Source organism: Stegodyphus dumicola, chromosome 7 (genome assembly GCF_044657685.1).
Source record: "Stegodyphus dumicola isolate Sdum_Otavi_A_Nest chromosome 7, ASM4465768v1".
Lineage (NCBI taxonomy): Eukaryota > Metazoa > Arthropoda > Arachnida > Araneae > Eresidae > Stegodyphus > Stegodyphus dumicola.
In genome coordinates this window covers 143,620,158-143,642,127 of record NC_140774.1, presented here as the reverse complement: position 1 = coordinate 143,642,127, position 21,970 = coordinate 143,620,158, and the positions used below count along the sequence as shown (strand labels likewise).

The 21,970-nt window shown below is 31.6% G+C and overlaps 2 protein-coding genes across 2 annotated transcripts in view; both read left to right on the top strand.

Annotated features, from left to right (window-relative positions):
• LOC146996543 (ribosomal RNA processing protein 36 homolog) overlaps window positions 1–2,528 on the top strand; it is a 38,777-nt gene extending 36,249 nt beyond the window's left edge. The window contains exon 6 of the mRNA XM_085820881.1: window positions 2,383–2,528. Coding sequence (XP_085677007.1) covers window positions 2,383–2,510 — 128 coding nt within the window. The 3' untranslated portion in view covers window positions 2,511–2,528. The remainder of the gene's footprint in view (window positions 1–2,382) is intronic.
• Window positions 2,529–6,209: 3,681 nt separating this feature from the next.
• The window catches only part of LOC118189623 (protein Skeletor, isoforms B/C-like), a 70,488-nt gene continuing 54,727 nt past the window's right edge, over window positions 6,210–21,970 (top strand). The window contains exon 1 of the mRNA XM_035360276.2: window positions 6,210–7,854. Coding sequence (XP_035216167.1) covers window positions 7,776–7,854 — 79 coding nt within the window. The 5' untranslated portion in view covers window positions 6,210–7,775. The remainder of the gene's footprint in view (window positions 7,855–21,970) is intronic.

Sequence of the window (21,970 nt, the reverse complement as noted above, 5' to 3'; positions counted from 1 at the left end):
ATAATAATAATTAAGAAAATAATTTCAAACCGAATAATAATTTTAAGAAATTGTGCTTAATAGCATAGTTTTTTAAAATGCAATTATCGTTTTGTGACATTATAATGTAAATGCTTTTTAATCAGTGCCCTCTGTATATCTAAATTTCTTGACATACGTGTGAAGGGAATAAACATTGATAACACTTCTATAAATTTTCACATTTTTCCCTGTTACAGAGATGAAATAATCTTTTTATTACTAAATTTCATTTTCTGAATATGATTACGCACTTTTCTCTGTTTGGCTGTTGTTTAGAAGCTTCAGGAATATGGTTATGGGGTGCTTTAAGATTCGTTCTTGTTTAGGAGTTATAATAAAATTTAAAAACCAACATTTTTCATACCACAGCAATTCTTTTATACAGAAAGCACTGTAGACAGTAGCAAAATAATAAATGGCTGATCAAAACACTGAATGTTCAGGTCTTTGAAAATGCTTGTTTTGTTTTTTGTAGCTAATTTGTACCCTGTTATTCCTAATGCTGCAACAGAAACTGACTGATATTGTTGCATTCAACTTCTCTTTATATCATTCTTGCATTGTTGGAATTTGCTGATGATGTGGTCTCCATGCTCATCACTGACATTACCACAACTGACAGTAAAAAAATTCAAATGAGATGGATAATATGTATTGTCAGTGGCATATGGCACATAGTCTTTTAGTATGATATTACAAGATTCTGTAATATTTGTTCATAAACCTGTGCCCTAGAAAACCCTAACACTCTGGTTTAAATGCCTTTTATTCTGTTCAAAATTACTAAATTTTTGTTGAAACTGAGAGAAATGATCATGTACCTTAGAAATACCTGATCATGTATCCAACATATATATCTTCTTTTATCTTATCTAAACTTAAGCATGGAAATGTTCTGCATAAGTATTCAAATGCAGAAACTTGTTTTTGTAATGCCTTCACTAAGATTTTTATCAACCCCAATCTGATATGAAGTGAGAGAAGAAATATCTTCATAGATCTACAGGCATAAGTTGAAATAAATAAGGCCAGCAACTGTGTATCCATCTAGGTATATTAGGTATCTCTACCCCTTGCTAACTGTTAATCTTCTACCCCAAATGGAATTACGAGGGAGAACACCTGGGAGGTGGTCTAAGAATCTCCCACTCTTCATGCCCTACCACCAACCTCTCAAGATGATTTTGGCTGTATTTTGAACACCCCCTTGCTTCATAGACAGTGTAACAAACATTCATACATTGTCCAAGATTTGCACTCAGGCCCTTCAGAATGGCAGTTAGCATCACTAACCGCAATCCTCTCTGGGGGGTCATAGATCTACCAGAGGTTGTGAAGCAATACTTTACCAAGAGTAAAACCTGTCTGTAGAGACCAATTTTTTTTTTTTTTTTTTTGTAATGTAAATCCCTGTCTCATTCACACAAGAAACGAAATTAGTATGGGTAACTCTTTTCTGATCTCAGCAAAATTGTAATAACCGTAGAGTGCCAGCAAATTTGTTGCTCAAATCTACTGTATTTCAGGTATCAATGAATGAATTACTTTCATGTTCTCATTATGTTTCCTCATGATCAACTGCAAGCACTGAACATTATTGGTATACAGGAAAGATGCTTTCAAAAAGAACTTGGAAGAATTGATGAAAATTCTTTAGTCTTCTATCTTATGTTATATATGCATCAAACAAAAAGACCTTTAATATTAATCCATACAGTCAGATCCTCTTTTGTTTTAAATAATGGTAGAAATTCTTTATATCTGTAGTGAGAAGTGAATATTTTCACATCATTTGCTAGGTGATTCCATTTTTGTTGCCAATAAGTCAGCAATTCTGCTTTATATCTTCAATTATGTTTGTGTATCTTTATGATCAATAATTCAGCTATCCCACAAAAGGTAACATTTTTGCTTTTTGTACTGTAGATTCCCATGTCTCAGTGGTGATTTTGTGTATTTTGAGTAGCTGCAATTTCCACATCATGGTGGCTCTAGGTGTGCTTTTTACACACCTAAAAATCACTTTTATTGATCCTATTAAGTGATTTCTTTGTATATTCCAATATTGACATGTCTCTGGGGCATTGTCAGGTACCAAGCAGTATATCCTTACATAATCAGATTGTGATAGAAACACCTATTTCCTATTCTATTACACCAAAACAAAAGCCAATCAAAAATTTTTAGTCATTTTCATGATCAGCACATCCAAATTATTAAAGACTGGGCACTTTCACTGATGTAACAAAATGTGCATAGAATCACATAATCTGCTAAGCTTCCATTTTTACAAAATTATTTACATTCTTTCTGTATAGATCATGTTGGACCAAAAATTTATTCAAACTATTTTATTTACAGCTGAAATAAAGAAGAAAAAATTAGTAGAATCTTTCCAAATGCTGAAGAAAAGTGGAAAGTTAGAAAAATATTTGGAACGGAAGAGGAAGAAAATGTTTTCAAAGGACAAAAAACGATTTTTTAAATAAAGCATTTATAACAATAAATTGGGCATCCTGTCTTTTATTTTCTAACAGTTTTCTTTTTGCATTGATGTTCAAAATTCAAGCATTCAGATTTGAATTGAGTAATATCAACTAACATGAATAAATTGTTATTTGTATTACTTTCAAGTACTTTCAAGTACAAGGACTGAAAAAAATTACCTGCCATTAACATTTAACTAAAAAAGGTGTAAAAATGGTAAATTTTGAAACTAAAAGTTGTTCATAAACATGTTGCTCCATATACATAAATTTGGAGACCTAAAAATAATTCAATGAGGATTTGATTATATAAGTAGCTGTATGTGTGTGCTTGGTACATATTTTTTCGAAGACAATTATTTAGTAATTGTAATAGTAATTAATATACATATATATTGTTTTAATATTTTAATAAGAAAAGTTTAATTTTGGTTATTAATTTAAACCAGGGTTTTTTAAACTGTGGGTCACGACACCTAAGGGGGTCACAGGACCTGTAGCAGGGGGTCACCAAAAATTTTAGCAGTTTTGATATTTCTTTAACTTACTATAATAATTTTACAATTACCAAATATTTTTACACAATGTATCTGAAAATAGATAAAGAAAAAAATGAAAACATTTTGACGCATTCTTTTTATAATATAAACGTTCATTTTCCTTCCTTTACACGTGGTGCTGTCATTTTGTCTGTTACTTATTTAAAATTTTCACATTGTTCCATGTCTTAAAATTAGAAATTAAAGTTAATGACCTAAAACTGCAATAGCATATTACAGTACAAGTGAAAAAATTGACAGTTTCATTCACGCATGTGTTGGATTTGTGCAGTACTTCTGAGGTCCCACAAAATTGTTGTAAATATTATGAGGTCCTGGGAGTCGCAAAAAAATCTCAGTGATAAGAGGGGGTCATGACTGAAAATAGTTTAAGAAACCCTGATTTAAACTAATGAAAAAATAAGTCTTAGGTTGGAAAAAAAAATTGAATTTTTTTTCCCTAAATTAGAATTTGTTGGCAAGCTTATTGATATTTAATTTTATAGCTTACAAAATATATGTTTTGTTAAAATTCAGCGATATTTTTTAAAGTTTTTATACGGAATTCATTAATGCAAGATGAAATTTCTTTGTAATAAATTTTAGAAAAATGATATATTATGCAAAAATATATTTTTAAGTTAAGTAAATGGTTTGTGATTAATTATAAGTTTTTGCTAATTTATGTGCATTTATAAGGCATGAAATTAGTTACATTTATGATGTATTGATGATAAAGTTTTTCAGCTAATCTGCATAAAAATAATAATTTTTTTAAGAAGTCATTAATTCATTAATTTATCATTAGCTAGGACTTTATTTAGCTAATGATAAAAATATTTACAGATTTAATGGTGGTACTGCATTTTATTTTAATGAATTAAAAATAAAACAAATTAACCTTTTATGCTTGGTTCATCTACATTGCAAAATTAGAAGCTATACAAATGTGTAAACAAGCATATGGAAATGTTTGAGGCATTTTATGAGACATATTTACTCTAATAATTTAGTAATGTTTATAATTAATTGAATGCTCTTTTATTAGAAGATATTGCTGTAATTAATTTTTTAATTAATGTGTTATGTCTTATATAATACAGAAAATAGCAGTAATAGTTTTCTGTAATTTTATTATATATATATATATATATATATATATTTAAGTTATACTAGTTTTCTGTACATGTATAAAAATTCTCCTTTAATTTTTATTCACTTATTTTGTTTGGTATTTTTAATAATGTCTATATATTCTCAAATTTTAAGGTATCTAATGAGTATCATTAGTATATTTAATTGTGTTGCTAAAATTTTTCTTCAACAACTAATTGAGAAATATGAAATTGTTTATCAGTTTTCAAGTGAATTGAAATAACACTGTACACTTATCTTGGTTCAATTACAATCAATTCAAGGTGTTATATAAATTCTGGGTGTGGGGGGAGAATTATCATGTAGAATTTCTGACTTTAAAACAAACATAGAAATATGATAACTCTAAATTTATTCTACTTCATCCCTTGTGAGGGTTAAAATAAAAGAATATAAAACCCAAATTTACAAGTCACCTGGACTGCCTTTAATGTAAACTTCCTTTAGGCAGTTATAAATTCAAACAATTTAATCTAATCCTACCAGAGGCAACAAATTTCACCAAAGACCACGACAGAGATTCAGACTTACCAATTAACTTTTAACTTAAAATGTAACTTTATCCTTGCACTAATTCAAGACAGTATCGAGTCCTCAAGAGAGAACAGAACTCTACAAGGCAAAGCAGCATTGATGGGCAGGACAAAACTATCACAAACAGCTATGTGCAGTTCTAACTTTTTAGTAAAACTGTTTGCCACTAAATCTACATATTTAGGAATGTGTGAACCTTGTGTCAAAATGTGGAAAAGGGAGGGAAAAGGTAAATTAAATAACATTTTGCTAGTGAAATATAAACATAAATGCCAAGTTAAAAAGTAATATTGGATAAGAAGGCTTATGCAGGTATTTATACATTTTTCAGAAATGCATACCACTGAGCATGTAAAAAGTCATTTTCTTAGCTTGTGAATTATTAGTTTTTAGAGTGAATCCGTCCTCCATTTTGGATAATATTAATGGAAAAGTTTATGCCTTTTAATCTTGCCACTATTTAATAAAGTTTTGGAACTTGCTGGGTAAATGATTTGTAGAATTTTATTGGAGTCCTGTCACAAGCACTATAATTGTGTAATTGGCGAGTTATAGCCTTTGATAAGCCAATAGCACAGTTCGATTATAAAGTGTTCCTATAATCATTTTAGAAATTCATCCTTTCAGTATTTAAAAGATATTTTAGGTATATGTTGTCACATATTAGAAAAGAAATTTAGGAGTCCTTTAGCAAAGCCCTTTTTGAAATTTTCATACCGTTTTAAAAAGTATTAACATAATGTTATTTAAAAAATTTTGTTGTGCTAAATGAATTGAAACATAATTATAGAATTATGGTTTTTACATATTAAGTGCATATCTTAACAGACTATTTTTCTCTTATGCTTTTAATGTTGGATTGAATCGAATAATTCCTCCCTCACCTTAGGGAGACCTAAGGAGAGGGAGGATGCATTGAAAGACTTTCTAAGGGAAATTAGCTTGTATGCTCTTTTGCTGATGGGAGGGGAGTGGAATCACGAAGATACTCATACAGCCACCAGAAACCAAACCCAGTTTGAACTGGCAGATCTTGGCAGTTTTAATCACATGATATTGGTAAGCCTTTCTAATTTGTTAGTTATTTTGCTTTTTCAACAGATGATTAGTGCTTATTAAGCAGTACCATAGGTGCTTAAGAAAAATAATTAGTGTTATTCTGAATGAAACATTTTAATGTTTTAGGCAGATTGAATCTAATATTTTTTACATAAAACAAGATTATAAGGACTAAACTTGAAATCTTAATTACTGCTGTGATCTATTAATTCAAATTTGAAATTTAAAAATTGTTTCAGCTTATTTTTTTGACATTGTATGAAGTTTCGAATGTGGTATTGTAATAAATACATACTTTGGAAAATATTTAAAATCCATTTTGCAATGTGTTTGTCTTGGTGCTATTAATAAAAGGAAAATTCATTGTGCTGGCTGGAATAATAGAAAGTTTGTGCCAGTCTAAAGAAAATCTATAAATCTAGTACATGTAGGTGCTTGCTTTACTTTTGTTAAGCTTCAATATACTTGAAACGTAGCCAGACATTATAGTTAGGTTTGGCCTATGTTCAGGGATATTTCAAAAATATTGAACTATAAATTTTAGCATTAACTTTGCCAGTGATTTTGCCTTTACATTCTTGGATGACATTTGTGTGTCAGGATTAGTGTTCATTCCCATCGCTTCTAGTGGTGACCATGCACCATAACTTTATCTCACAGTTTCTTGTGTGGGCTAGTGTGATTTAAAGCATTAATTTTGTTATATCTTGGTAATTATTATCTGCTACTTTTTTGAAAATAATCATTCTTTTGGGCTGTTAGGAAATTTCTGACCATCTCGAAATGTTCTTTGTAAATATGCATATTAAATACTCAGTCATTAAAAAAATTGTGGAATTGTGAATACTCGTGTGCCAATTTTATGAAGGGGCGCATCGCTGTTTGTCATAATGTTGGAGCAACAGTGTTAATTCTATTTTCCTAGCTTAAGCCCAGTTTTCATGAAGAATAGTCTGGGAATAGAATCTGAAGTAACTCGTACCTTTCTCTCCCTTCCACCAACTTCTCAATAGGACTTCCGGATCGATGGAGTTTCAAGTGCCATTTTTTTTTTACACAAATACAATAGTGACAAACATCTATACATAGGGCAGTATTTTTAATGTGGAGGAGAGGAGCAAAATTTGTGGTGAGATTGCAGGAGAAATAGTGAAATTTATCATACTATAGTTTACAATGAGAGTTTCTTGGCTGTGGGTTTATTTCTTTACTGCTCTAAAAAAAAATCTACCAAGTATGAAGCAGTGTCACAAATAACTAGAATTTAACTAAACATGTATTATGGCACACATTTTTAAAACTGAAAGTTATATTTATAAAGTAGCAAAATTCTGAGATTGTAATCAATACCGTTAAATGAGATCAATATATCAATTTAAAAGGAGGGAAAATATGGAAAAATTTTGACAATAATAAAAATTTACCAAAATTTGATAAAAATCCGAATTTTTTTTTTTTTTTTTTCTTATTTTTGCATAAAAAATAATTTTTGTGACATTTGGACACCGTAAAATACGCATACTCGTAATTAAGTTAAGTTGCACAAATACTCTTTTGCTAGAATCTTTGTTTTTAGCGAAACTTAGATGGTATTATACCACAAATTTAAATTTTCGTCCTCATTTCACAACAGAATAAAGTATTCCTTTTCTTCAATTTCTTATATTTGTATTAGGGAGTATTGCATATTAGAAGCTGCGGAAAACGAATGTTTATTGCCATGAAAATTTTTATTGTCAAAAGTTAACGATTCGTGCTGCTTTGTCTTATTGTCAAAAAGTGGTAGGAATACATCAAACCCACTTATTAACTTTCGCGTTTTGGCAGGGCGTCGATCCGTGACGTCATGTTTTGAAGTTTGAACTCCTTTTGGGTTTGAGGTCGACCCATTTGCAGACCGGTTTCTTGCATCTTCGTCGCTCTCTCACTTGCTCATTCATTTACTCAGTCAGTATTCGCTATGGTCAGCTGACGGCACAGAATGAACGGCGAACGCCAAAGGAATTACGGATGCCACGCGAACCTTCTAGTGAATATAATCATCTTGCTCATATTTACGAGTGAGTTTTTTCTTTACTATATTTATGATCGCATGAGAAATTAAGAGACATCAAAGTCAAACATACTGTGTATCTTTAAAGTAAAATGCCATCTGTATTTAGCCTGAAAATGACATTTGCTCTTTAAACTATTTAATGCAGAAAATCTTTTGGCAGTTCTTTTTAATTTTTTTAATGGCATTCTTATACAGAGACAGTGAGCTTTCATAATTCCATTTCATTTTGTTTGAAAGACAATATCGGGCAGTCAGTATAATATGAAAGATCTATAGTGAGTGGTTAATCTTCCTGCTTGTCATTCATTGCTGTATTTTTATTCTTGTCGAGATATGAGTCATTGTAATAGGATAATATTATATCATTTCGAATTGCAAATATATATTTTACGATTTAGCTTTATTTTCATTGTACCATTTAGCATAATTAAATTAAGATTGTTCAATAAATTAATTTTTTCATGTTCTTTATTGACTTTTTTAGTTCAATTTTGTATTGTTTCAAAAAAGATTTCTTTTCAGCTGTTATAATAAGCTGTTTATACATAACTGTAATTGTCAATTAATCTTCTCCCCCCCTCCAAATTTTTTCTCCCGAATTTAACCCGGTTTTATACTGGCATTTTTTCAAGCTGTTTCATGCCAGAAAGAAGGAGAGGGATTGGATATGTAATGATACTTGTGATACATTGATAGATAAAATTTTTTTAGAAGAAAAATAATTATGTGATTGTTACATTTTTTATAATTTTGCCTCAAATTATACCATAACATTGTGGTAAAATTGTAAATGTTCTTTCTTTTCGTGCGCCTAAATATTAGTTTGCGTGTGTAAGTTGGGTATGTTAAGGGGGGAGTTCGTCTTATGTTTGGATCAATAATATACTGTATAATCAGTTAGTTGTAGAAATTGTAATATTGCTTTAAAATAGAATTCGTTAAATATTTTTTCCTGCAAATAATAAAGGTACAGAGACCAAGTAATATTCTTCTCAATAAATACAGACGTAACTGCGTGAAGTTTGATGCCCGAGTACCTAAGGCCAATAACACACTAGTTAAAACTTTGAAAATTCCAATAAAATTTCTTTATTCTTATTAAAAGTTTCTTTAGGCCCCTACTCCCGTGCGTCTAAAATTTTACTGTATAATGATGCATCTTTATTTTCCAGCAGCATTCGTGTTGTTTTAGTTATCACAGTAAAGTATTTTCTTATCACAGTAAAGTATTTTCTTACATGCATAGTCTTAAATTTCTTATGTGCATAGCCTTGCGATTTCATGAAGACTAACGCATGGATTTTTCTAATAAAAACTCACGTCTGCAGCTGAAGAAAATTTACATTTCTAAATTTCTAAAAGTCTGCATTCTTATTTGATGCTTTTATAAATATTTAGGATAGAAGTATAGACATTAAAGACAAAAAATTCTGAGAATGTTGTCATTTTTTTAAAACTCTTTTTGGTGGGAGGGAGCTAAAAATGCCGCTAGTTTGTTTTTCAGAGTTTAATTTTATATAGTTATACATTATGTAGATATTTATACAGTTAATATAGAACGAATAAAAATTTTTCATGTTGTTGAATGTTGTTACAAATCTCCAGTTAATTCATTAATATATGCAAATGTCAAATTTTAGTGGAATTGCTTAGTGAGTTACTATTTAAAATACATTTTAAAATTAACAGGTTGTAATATTTACAATCTATAACATCCAATAAATAAAAAAAAAATTGTACTAAATAAAAATGTAAGCTAACAAAAAAATGACAAAAATGTTAATAGACACTAAATATAACAAAATTTTCTGATAATTGTTAAATTTGAGCAGAAACGTTATTAAATATATTTTACCCAGTGACATTTTTTTTATTTATAAAGGGAATACCAAGTTATTTCGGCAATTTCATCATTATCAGAAAAATTTGTATACGAATGTTATTTTAAAATTATTAATTACTTCTATGAACAATTGGTATATTTGATATTTGTTCACAAAAGATCATTGTTTGAACACTGAAGGTTCGACTGTGCTTATATACAGTTAAATATTACTATTACCACTTAAATGTAATCATTCACTGAAAATTCAAAATTTACTTTGCACTTTACGTTATGACATTTGTGAAGATAACAGTCGTAGCTACTTTTCTGTTAATCGGTTGCCAGTGCTTGCCGAAAGTGCAGCAAATATAGTAATTTATTTATATATCCCTTCATGAAATAACTGTGCAGGGTTTACGTGCGTAATGCTAATGTTGTGTGCATATTAAACATTGTATATATTATATAATAATTACTGTTATTACAAGTTTTTTTTTTCTCTCATGAAACTTTACGTTGCGGCAATCTAGTTAGATTTCGCGCCAGCTTTTTATATTTGGAGTTAAGTGGCGCCCGGTCAACAGAAAAGTAAACAACTGCATGTTTTAGTATTGCAACGTTGTGAATGTCTTCTGGTTATCATGCATTTATACCTTTTAGAGGGAGGGAGAATATTTCTAATGAGCAAGTCTGTAACTGTAACAGGTTAAATCTATCAGATCTTACTACAAGTATAATTGTTTTTAAAGGATTTCAGAAAGAAAGCCTTTAATGGGCCTTTGAAGTTAGCAACAAAAAATGTACTAGGTTCAGCATACGGAGGAAGCAAGAATTACTTTGATTACAACGTAAAATCTTTAGATATATGTCATGTAAACCGACCAGCGGCCGAATGGAAAGAGACTGCTGAACATTAGTCGTTTGCCTCGTAATCGGTTGTTGTTGAATGAAGGCTACGTAGGCGTTTAATGGTTTTTCCGTACATATAATGCAAACATGAACCAATTATGGTTTTCCCTACATATAATTGAAACAAGTCCTCCACTAAGGTACCCATCCTGTAAAGCCTCCAAGCTGCTCAATAGCGGCAGAGAGGTAAAGTCACTGAACTCTGGCAGTTTGACCTTGGTTCAATTCCAGGCGAACAAGCTGGCTTCGTAGACGTTTTCATGGATTAATCTTGTATAGCATGGATACGAGCCAGTTCCTTTAGAAAGTGCTTCACGAAGGCATTCCTTCCTATAGGTAGATAGCCCTTGTGTGCTTTCTCATAACCAAGTAAGCTAAACCAGACTAAACTTGAAGCGTTTACGAGCTTTACTGTAATTGATGTGCAGTACGTATAAAAGTGTGTGTTTGACATGGCAAGAGAAATTAAAATACATTTCTCTCCGTTATTCATATTTATTGTTGTACGAGTATGCGCGGGAAAATACAGATAATCTAAAATTGAATGGTAAAACTGTAATTAACGGTATTGTAAAACCTGCACCTGGGAGGTTTTCAGAACGATACGCGCTGAATTTGTTTCAAACGGTAATATTGCTAAAATCGGTTTAAAATTTTCAGTTTATCACCTAAGGAAACTTTGCTTATTAGTCTAATAGGGCTAATAATCAATATACGAAAAACGATTTTGCATTAACTGTAAATGTTTTGATTCGCTTTTCAATCGAGTTTTTGCTACTTGGCAAAATGTAAGATGTTTATATTTCAGATTTAATCCGTCTTTTGTTGATTAACAAACTAAGCTGTTTAAAAGCTATGGATGCAATTCTTAAGCATATTGTATTTTACTTTTTAATCGAATTGATTTAAATAAAAATTCATTTAATTCATGATATAGCTAACTAAAAACTTTAAATATTTTTATGGAATTATGTTATATATATTTTTTAACGTTTGAAATGTGCAGAAGATATGACGTTCTCATTTTGGCTAAATATATGTTCATCTAGCATCCTATACAATGTTTCACTATTTCACCTGCATCATCTCTATTTATAAATCTCTACTAATAAACCACATTAAACTTAAAAACAGCCTTTTCGGGCAACTCAAAGTCTGAATACTTTTGGATTTATTTTTTTAATTTTTAATTAGCTTTTCCCACCGAAAGTTGGCATTTTTTAATGTAATATCAAACACGGCGAATCTCTGCCTCATAAAATGCCTCATTGTGACCCTTTTGCTATTTCACCTTCATTTCTATTATCCTATTTATTCTCGTTGTGAATCATTGCATCAAGAAGTACTTTGGTGTGATTAACTTTTAAATCTGCGCTGATCCACCTGCACTTCTGAATTTACCACATTTACATTATATATTATTCCGAAATCCTTCAGTGCCAGAAATAATTTAAACGAAGCCCAGTAAGCTTCTTGTGCAAAAACCTTTCAGTGCTACAATATTAGAGGTAATTTTCTCCTATTTGTTGAAAAATTACAACTTTGGACTTCATTGCAAGCTTTATAAATAAGATTCATTGCATGAGAAATCATGGACTTCTGTCGCAAGCTATTTATCATTTTCAGTTACCAGCTTGAGAACTTTTCGCGGGATGTTTTCTTGATGCGCAGAATGTATAATATGCCCATGAATTCAGAATTACTCTAGCGGTAGACTAACAAAAGTTTATAAATTCTAAGAAGGGCAATCACTCGAAGTTTAGATTTTCTTGAAACATTCCATCATCCTGCAAGTTCTTATTTCAAGTTAAAAGCAATAAAGAAATAATTAAAATATTTTTTTCCCTAAATTTCCAAGGAAAAAAAAAATATTTTACTAAAAGTAAACTTAAGATTGCTAAACTTTAATTGGTACGACTAATTTTTTTTTTTTTTTATAGTAGTAAAACACTTGCTCAAAACTATAATTCAAAGCTTTTTGATTTCTTAAAATCCGCATATCAAATTTTATTCCAATTCGAATGCAGTTTTTCAAAAATTAATTTCTTATTATATCGGGATATTTCAAACATTTATTACTTAATAAGAAAATTTTATAACTTAATGAATGTCAAGTAACATTCTTATTGTACTTTATTGGAAACAAATACAAAATGTTTGATATAGTTTCATATTATGTTACCCTTTATACAGACATCATATAAAATATGTAAAGCAGCAAATTTAAAAAATGGATTGACATTACTCATCACAACCTGTTAAACGGGGAGAATGCCCCAATCTGTGCAAACTGTAACGCTACATACTCTACAAATCTTAAATCTCAGCTTTCAATCCATTTCTATTTCAATTAATTGGAATCAATTCTCATTTAAATTTGTTTGAGTTTTTAAAAGATGGAGATTTTTACCGTAAACTGTAAAACTTTAAATCGTAGTTATATTTATAACCCAGAGTAAAGCGCTTTTAACTGTGTACAATATTTAAACTAGTACAAATTGATTTTAATTATTATACAATAATATGAGTTTCCTCTTTGCATTATTCTTTTAGTGTCTATGGCAAATTTTAGAATACTTCGATTTCAATTTACTCTTTGTATTATCATTGCATACACCTTTTATAGCTATGTACCATAAAAACACCACCACTATCAGCGCTTGTTCACGAATATAATTCCTTTCTTCAAGAATTTGCTCAGTCTTATGTTTTAATCACACGGGCCCGCCAGCGGTCGAGCGGTTAAATCACTGAACACTGGTAGTTCCGACCCAGTTTCGACTCCAGACGAACGGGCTGACTGCATGGATCTTTTCGTGGTTTTCTCCATGTGTAACTTGTATACCAGCCAGTTCCCCTTAGAAAATACTCCACGAAGGCATCCCTCCCGTTAGGCTGATAGCCCGAGTATGCTTTGCCATAATCAACTCAATCAAACCATTTAACACATTGAATGTTAAGACATGTAAAACTATTTAGTGTAATCACGTACAGCATAAAATCTTACCACGATTAACGTCATCTTCAAAATGGTATTTATGACACAAGCGATGCTACGTGTTGCCTGTTTTTTTTATTATTTTATGGGTCAAATGAATTTAAATTTCTGAAAATATCGTGAGATTTTTATTGACAAACTGCATACGCAAAGTACTACCAAACATTAAAGTAATAATAGTTACCCCATGTGCATTATTGGTCATATACATTGTTGGCTTGCATATTTAGAAATGTAAATCCTCTTGTTGCGTTATGCAACTCAGAAAGTAAAACAGCATTAAATAGTGTACGGATAACTTTGTAGTTTTAGAATATCCAGTTTGCTATTGCATTCCTTAACCAATATGTTAACTTATTTTTAATAGTTCGTAATTTTATGTAAAGTTTTATCGATTGCGGGGTTAAATTTTCAAGCTAATACATTTATTTTAATATTTTCTGATTAAGTTTTATTAAAACCGACTGTAAATTAAAAAACATTAAAATAAATTTTATTAAAATTTGATTTTAATGTTTTCTGGCCCTTGTGATAGAAACGCTTGCTAGTTACCCGAAATTTGAGTGTTTTCCGGATTTTTCTCCTCTGCCATAAAATTCGATTTCGTGCCATATTTTTTAAGATTAAATAAATATACGAATCAAGTGATATTTCACAAACTAAACACAATTTTATACTCTGTATAAAAATTGGTTGGTCGAAACATAAAACATTATGGATCAGATTTTCTGATAGAAATCATTGGCTTTCTCGTCTCGTATTATATTTTCTTAAATCTTCTTTCATCGTATAATTTTCTACTCTGGCAGCTGGTTTCTTTTTTAATTAGTGTACTTAAATAATGATAGATATTCGACAGATTAATAGTAGATATAATTTCATTTGACACATCCCCTTAATCATAGCAATGCTTACTGAGTTCTCAGAAATCAAAGGGATGATGTATGACAAGCAGTTAGGCCATCAACTGGCTTCGTGGTCGAATGTTTAGGACTACGGAATGCTGGTAGTTTTCCTAGTTTGAACCCCGGCGAACGGGCCTGGTGTATGGTTGGTTTTCGTAGCTTTTCCCATGTGTAACGTGAATACGAGTCAGTTCCCCTTAGGCGATTCGCCATGAAGATATTCCTCCCCGTAAGCTTTGCCATACTCCAATAACCAAACCAAAGCTTGAAGAAAAAGGAAAAAAAAAAGGGGGGGCTTTTGCATAGATTTTCCCTACGTACAACGAGCAATTTGCCTTCGAAATTCCTTCCCGAAGGCTTTCCTTCCCTTAGATAGCCTTAGTTGTGCTCTGTCACAGTAAAATAATTCAATCTTTGGCTAAAGACATGAAATCGTTCTTTATGACTCTTTGCATAAAATGCTGTCATATTTAGCAAGATTTTGAGAGCAAATCATTTCTAGGGCGTAATGCCTAGCAAACTGTGTGGTATAAAAGCATATAAGCCCATATTTTTGTGGGAACTTATTAGGTACTAAAAAAGCAAAGGCATCTATTGTATGAACTGCGAAATTTGTACTTATTGATGTAAAAACTAGAGTGTGCTGTTAACTGATATTAATTAAAAAGAACACTTTTAAAATAACAAATTAGGAATTTCAGCATTAAGTAATCGGCAAATCAGTTTTAGACTTCGTAAGCGGGGAAAAGTTATTGAGTGCTGAGAGATACTTCTTTGCTTTCTATTTAGGGCATTAGTATGATTCTGAATTTATCCCTACATTTTTCGATGTAATTAGAGTTCATGGCTGAGAAATGACAGTAGGTAACAGTAAGGTGATACACTCGTTTAGTTATATCGTAAAAGATCAGGAATGTGTTAAAGATTCTTCTTGGAGTTTTTATCTTATATTTTTCATTGCCGATAAAACTTTTAAAGCACTTAAGCACTTAATATACCCATACAAATTTGAACCTTTTATTCCCCAATCCTTATCTCTCGGTCTTGGTTTATCTACACCATACATTTCATGGTAAAATCAAGGCTCACCAGCATCCGAGCGGTAAAAGTCGCCCCGAACGGGCTGGCTGCATGGGTGTTTCTGTGGTGTTCCCCATGTGTAACGTGTATACGAGCCAGTTTCCCTCAGAAGGACCTGCATGAAGGCATCCTTCTCCTTAGGCGGAAAGCCCTCGAGGCTTTGCTATAATCACATAAGCCAAACCAAACCATCTATGGTGAAACCGGCAATGATGAATTTTTATGTTGTTCCTTTCCTGAATTCCCAAGGACATTTTTCTGGTACCCTTTCCCTTGATGTCTTAAGCACGTGCTTCTTTCACTTAATGGTTAATTGAATGTTCCTAGCAAAATTGCACTTACATTCTTTTGAAATAAATCTTCTGATCGTAACACCTTTTGTTATATTGAAAAATATTCACTTGTTAAAGATTAAAAAGTGGCATAAGATTATTTTACGCATAAACCTTCGAAATTGTCTGCGGAAATTTAAAGTAGATTGGAGGAAATCGGCTCTTAAACTCATTTTTTTATTCAGATTATCTATGAAATCAAGAACAATTCTAACCCCATAGTCATTAACCGATTGGTTTTTCAGTTTCAGGAAAGGTATGCCAGGTATTTGTGCCGCAAGGAATAAGGCGAGGACTGTTTTCTAGGAGAGAGGAATTTCGTGAATATGAGGCATTTTCAGGAGCAGGCGTACATTTTAATAAGCTTATGGATATCCACAGCCTTGTTAAAATAGTCTAGGCAATGAGGCTTAGCTTTCCTTCGGGGGCTCAATATTTCCAGTTCCCTTTTTATGTGAGAAGAAACTGGATAGTGGAGAAATCCAGGATAATTTTTAAAATCTGGAAGCAGGAGCTTCGTGGGGCTAAACTAGCCATGTGAGCACTTTTATTGAAATGATTCAATTATATTTTAAAAATTTCATGTAAAAGTAAGGAATCTCAATTGCCTAGTTAATTTCATTTGAATACAGGAACACTGTAAATTTTCTGAACCTGCAGTATCGAATATTCCCACCCTGTACGATGCAATGATTAGAAGAAGCTGACTACTAGCCCAAAATCAAGGATATGGATTCGACTCCTGAGTGAGGCTTAGCTGTACGTGTATTTTCCCTCTTCTCTTAGGTGTAAATATCGGTATACTTCCTATGTTTCGCTGAGAAACGTCTTCAGTGATGAGACCTTGGTTGGTGGTTAGGTTGAAATGGCCGATGGTTAGGTTAGATTAATTCATTAAAGCAAAGAACTCGAGGGCTATCATCTGCCTATGGAGAGGACCTTTTTAACGGAAACTGCCTTGCATCGACGTTACACACGAAGAAGAATGCGAAAATTAACCATGCAGCTTGCTCGTTCGCAGGGATTTGAACTCAGGTCTAACTGCCAATGTTCAGCAGCTTTAACGCTAAGTCGCATGACCGATGAGTTTGACCATTCACGAAAGATAGTTTCGAACGAGTTTCCGGCCATTCAGAGGAAGAAAGCTGAATTTTCCTTCAAACATACGTCAAGAACGATTGGGTTGCTGCTGAAAATTTTTTTGAAAAATTTGAGTAGTATATATTACAAAAACATTAATATGGCAATATATATTGCCTTGTTAATTTTATATATCTGTATAATTTAGGAATGCGGGTGAAAAGGAACAAATAATTTTTAATTATGGCAGGTGATTGTAGATAGTACTGGCATAAAGAATGCGCATTGTCTAGTGAAAGACAAAACTTGCAGACAAACTTAGCCGTAGATACAAAATATATTTTTAGACAAGAAAAATAAATATTATAAGGAGCTATTGAAAATTAAAATCAGAAGTTTTTGCTTTACGTATTTTTCTTACATACATATACACATATATGTACAATATAACGTTATTTTCAAATTTATTCTTAAATTTTGTAAATTTAGTGTTCTTTCTTGTTTTCTTTACTTGTATAAATGCATTTAAAGATAATGAATTATTTTACCTCGGAAATTTCTCAAGAGTTTCATTCTGTTACATGTTCTGAGTGCATTTAATCGTAATTAGTTCTTTAAAAGGAACTATTTAAGTAACTGAAGTACTTAAATAGTTCCTTTTAAAGAACGTTTATCCAACTTTAAAAAGGAACTTAAATAGTTCCCTTTTAAAGTTTAATAAGCGTGATTTTCAAAAGGCTTCAAAGCAATTTGAAAATGTGCTGATTTTAAGCTTTCAACCTTTTCCAGTGCTCCTACAAATCGCTGTCATCCTTTCAACAGTCTACAAAAGACTATTAAGCTGCAGAAGTCGAATATTACTTTAAAACTTCAAATCTTTTTTAAAATTTTTCTCTTTGGTAAATTTTAAATGCTAATATTAAACTCTTAACACTAAAGAGTGAAAATGTAATTTATTTTGAAGTTCTGTAAGCGTAAATTTTCTTCATTTGTCTACTTGTTAGAATTCAGTTGTTTAAAGTACGAAATAGTTTTGCGTAGTCAAAGTAATTATCGTTTTCATGAACAGAGAAATGGTTTTCTTCTCTTCATATATTACTTCTAGTTTTTACTGAAAACTACGAACAAAGCAAATAAAATGCTGATGTGGAAAATTTAATACACTCGTGTTAATTAATGGAAGAAAAATACATATGTTATGAAAAGATATATGTATCTCAATAATATAGCTCTAGGCTGCTGAATTTAATTTTGCAATATAATTATTTAAAAGTAACAAATATAAAAAATCATACCGACTTGAAACAGTTTTTTTTAGCTATCATTTTAACGAAACAGTCATGCAACAGGGATAGTTTGAAATTAAAATTTATCTAATATGTTACATTAAAAAATATTTTTTTGAAGAATGGTAAATATACTTCACCAGATGAAGTTACCGTTCATTTTGCGGGTCGTACATGCTTTTCATATTATTACGCTGAAACTGATCTTGTATCATTAAGGCCGTTGCCAAAGGTTACGTGAGTAAAACATATTTATGTGGAAGAAATTCTCGGAAATACGTTCTAGCATTTCCTTTTGTTCGATTAAATAACATTACTAAATAATTGTTATATCTGCGCTGCGGAAATAAATGCACACGCGTTTAAAGCTAATATACGAACAAGTTTCCCTAAGAAAATCCTCCACGAAGGTGTTTTCTTTTTTTATCGAGGACATCGAGCGGTAAAGTCACTGAACACTAGTACTACGACTCGGTCCCGATCCCGACGAACGATCTTAGTTGCATAGGAGTTTTCGTGTTGCTGGCTTAGCCCTTCAGCGGTTGCAAGATTAAGCAAGTCTTTCTTCTCAAATACTCGTTATATTTGTCAATCATAAATCTGTAATGCGAGCTTGTTCGTTTGCGCCCACTGCGGTGCATAAGTTGATTGCAAGCTGAGCTCGTTCTAGACAATCAGAGTTAATCAATTAACCAAACTTTCTTAGCGGAATAACCCTCGAATTCTTTATCATAACTTAACTCTTGGGTATCGAACTTATGAGCCGCTTAGACAAACAGAGTAGGGCCAGAGGTGGGCTTAGGGTTGCAACAGCATTTAATATTTATGAATGACCATAATATAAAATATAGGTCTGTTACTTTGATAATATTTATTTCTATAACCTAATCCACCACATTTTATAGAGAGTCTGTTAAAGTTCCCGGAAATAGACTTTTATGTGCAGGTTAAATCTGTGCACTTTTTGCCTCTAAATGTATTTCCATGGAAAAGAAAATTGATTTCGGGCGAGTCTTTCTGGTTATTTGTGCTGTTCATGAGACAGTTGGCTGAAATGATCCGGTTGAAAACCTTCCATTCGAACGTTTCCGATCCGGTCTTTGCCGAGGTCGCCGAGTCGTAGACAAATCGTTGTTCGTGATATTAAAAGAAAAATACGCAGTTTTGCTGATACACAATCGCTTGACCTAATTCCATTCTCGACGTGAAAGAAATGAATTACAATTGGGAGACATACATCTTAGATACATACAGTGAAACAAAACGTTTTTCTTGTAGGTAACAGGAAGCAATTTAAAGCCGTATTTTTAAGCATTTGTGTACGGCAATTGGATTTTATTGCTTTCTGCTTCTGAGAAATAAAAAATAAAGGGTAATTGGAAATGCAACCCAAAATGTGAAATTATTACAATTATATAATTTTCAGTTAACCAGATTGTATTTGTGAGATGCCAGTATGACATTCCCGATGTAACCAAAAATACTCGGATGCTAAATTAAAATATCCTGCTACTCCAAATGTAATAGTTTTCCTTTTTAAATTGCTGTTCTAAAAATCTCATTCGTACTACATGAACTGTAGGCTCTTTTAGAAAGAAGTATATATTAAAATAACTTATCATATATCTTTTAAATATTATGTTAACAGAAAATATATTAACTTGATTTTACATAAAGGTATGACATCTAACATTTTTAATTACTAATTATGCAATGTTTACGACACATCAAGATTAAGGTTCCGGATACTTTTTACATGAAGTTTTCTTCCCTCTGATTGATAACGCACCTTCAAAAATTCATAATTATGTGATTAATTATTTGTAATTATTTAGAAATATATTAAATAATTCATTATCTTAAATGTGAAGGAATTTTATATTCAAACCAATGATGGTGTATTGGAAATCCGTATGACATAATACGTAAATAGACAATAAAGACAATAAAGTTAATGAGGTGTTAAAATGTGAAAGTCTTTGATTTAAAACTTAAGACCAAATAACCCGCAACAGTGACTGTAACTTTTAAATGTATTATGTATCTCATTCCAAAATATTTTAGGATTAACATAATAAATTTGTTTAAAAGGCTTTCGTACATTACTTTTTGCAAAACACACTACTTAATCAAAATATCTTTCAAAAGATCTTAACAAATATTACAAAAGTGCTAAAATCTTACAAAAGATCAACATATGATTAATTATAATACGGCAGGATTTCATTAAAGCATATTTTAAATGCATGGAATTATTTTTATTAAAAAAATTATGAGAAGCCATTTCTGTTTCTACGGAAATGAGTTAACTGCCAAAAATACGTTGGCACTACGCAAGAGGTTTTGATTATCATCCCAATAAAGAATTATTTTATGAATCAGAGCTCCCAGAAAAATAAAATAATGGCTTAATTATAATTTAGATTGTAATTTTATTTTTAAAATGATTTATGTTACATTTATCGCTTCGTTTAACGGCTTAGAACATCTAAAGTTTTTGTCTGTCTGGAAGTAATAAAATATAATTATTTTCCATAGAATATTCTATTGAAACAAACAAATTAACATTAATTATCCAATGTATGAGTGTTTTCGTATATATCCCCGTGAGTAACTCAAATTTTATCTTTAAAAAGAACTTCATGAAGGCGGCTCTTTTCCTAGACAAGATGAAGCAAGGCCGACGTCGAGCATTCCCGCAGGTATATTCTACGTATCGAAGGCCTTGCTAACTGTTTAAGCTTCCGCCATAATTTTGATTGATAACACCCCAGTGGAGTTCCTTCCTCTTCTTCTACCACCAACCTCTCGAGAGGACTTTCGGCTCGCTGTGCATTTTGAGTGCCTCCTTGCTGCATAGGCACTATATACTTACAGACATTTCCGAGATGTGAAGGTCCTCCACGAAGGCATCCCTTCCCATTAGCGCCAAAGCAGCCTGAAGAAAGATAACCTTCGAGTTGTTTTGCCTTAATCAATTAATCTAATCTGATGCTTAGTGAAACCTTATGAGCTAGGAAATATTTATGATTACGCTTAAAGATTACGAACCATTACGCTTAGCCAACAAGGATTACTTTGGAAAATTTGGAAATAATTTTACTTTCGAAAAATATAGTAGGGCTGTGCATCTGTCTCTGGAAATGCATGGCTTCGTGGAAACTTTCTATGGGAAACTGCCCCATATTTATTTTGCACGCGGAGAAAATTCTAGGCACACAGCACATGCAGTTGCTGGGAAGAAATCCTGTGGTTGCACCGCGAAAGTTCCAAGGCCTTTAACCATTTGATTTTTGATGCATCTATGCCAACAAGGAATAAAATAATTGTTCTGAAATTAGGGCGTATATTTTTTGGTTCACAAATGTGTTGTATATTTTGCCTCTTAAGAATGTAATATATTCAAAGGCATAGTCTGCCTGCGATTGTACCTTAAAATATTTGGGCATTTTAAAAATAATAACTTCTACCAGGATATTTCTAATATTTAAATTCTCTAAATTAGTGATCGATGAGTGCATATAAATAGGTGGTTGGTTGATATAATTTTAAAGAAAGTACACAAGGTTTTTCTACTAAATGAAAGATGTCTTCGTGGAGGTCTTTCTATCGGTCAATAGAATCGGAGACAAATTATCAGCATTCAACGTCTTCAGTTACTTCGCCATTTATGAAGGTGAATAGCTGATATCATAGTTGCAAGAA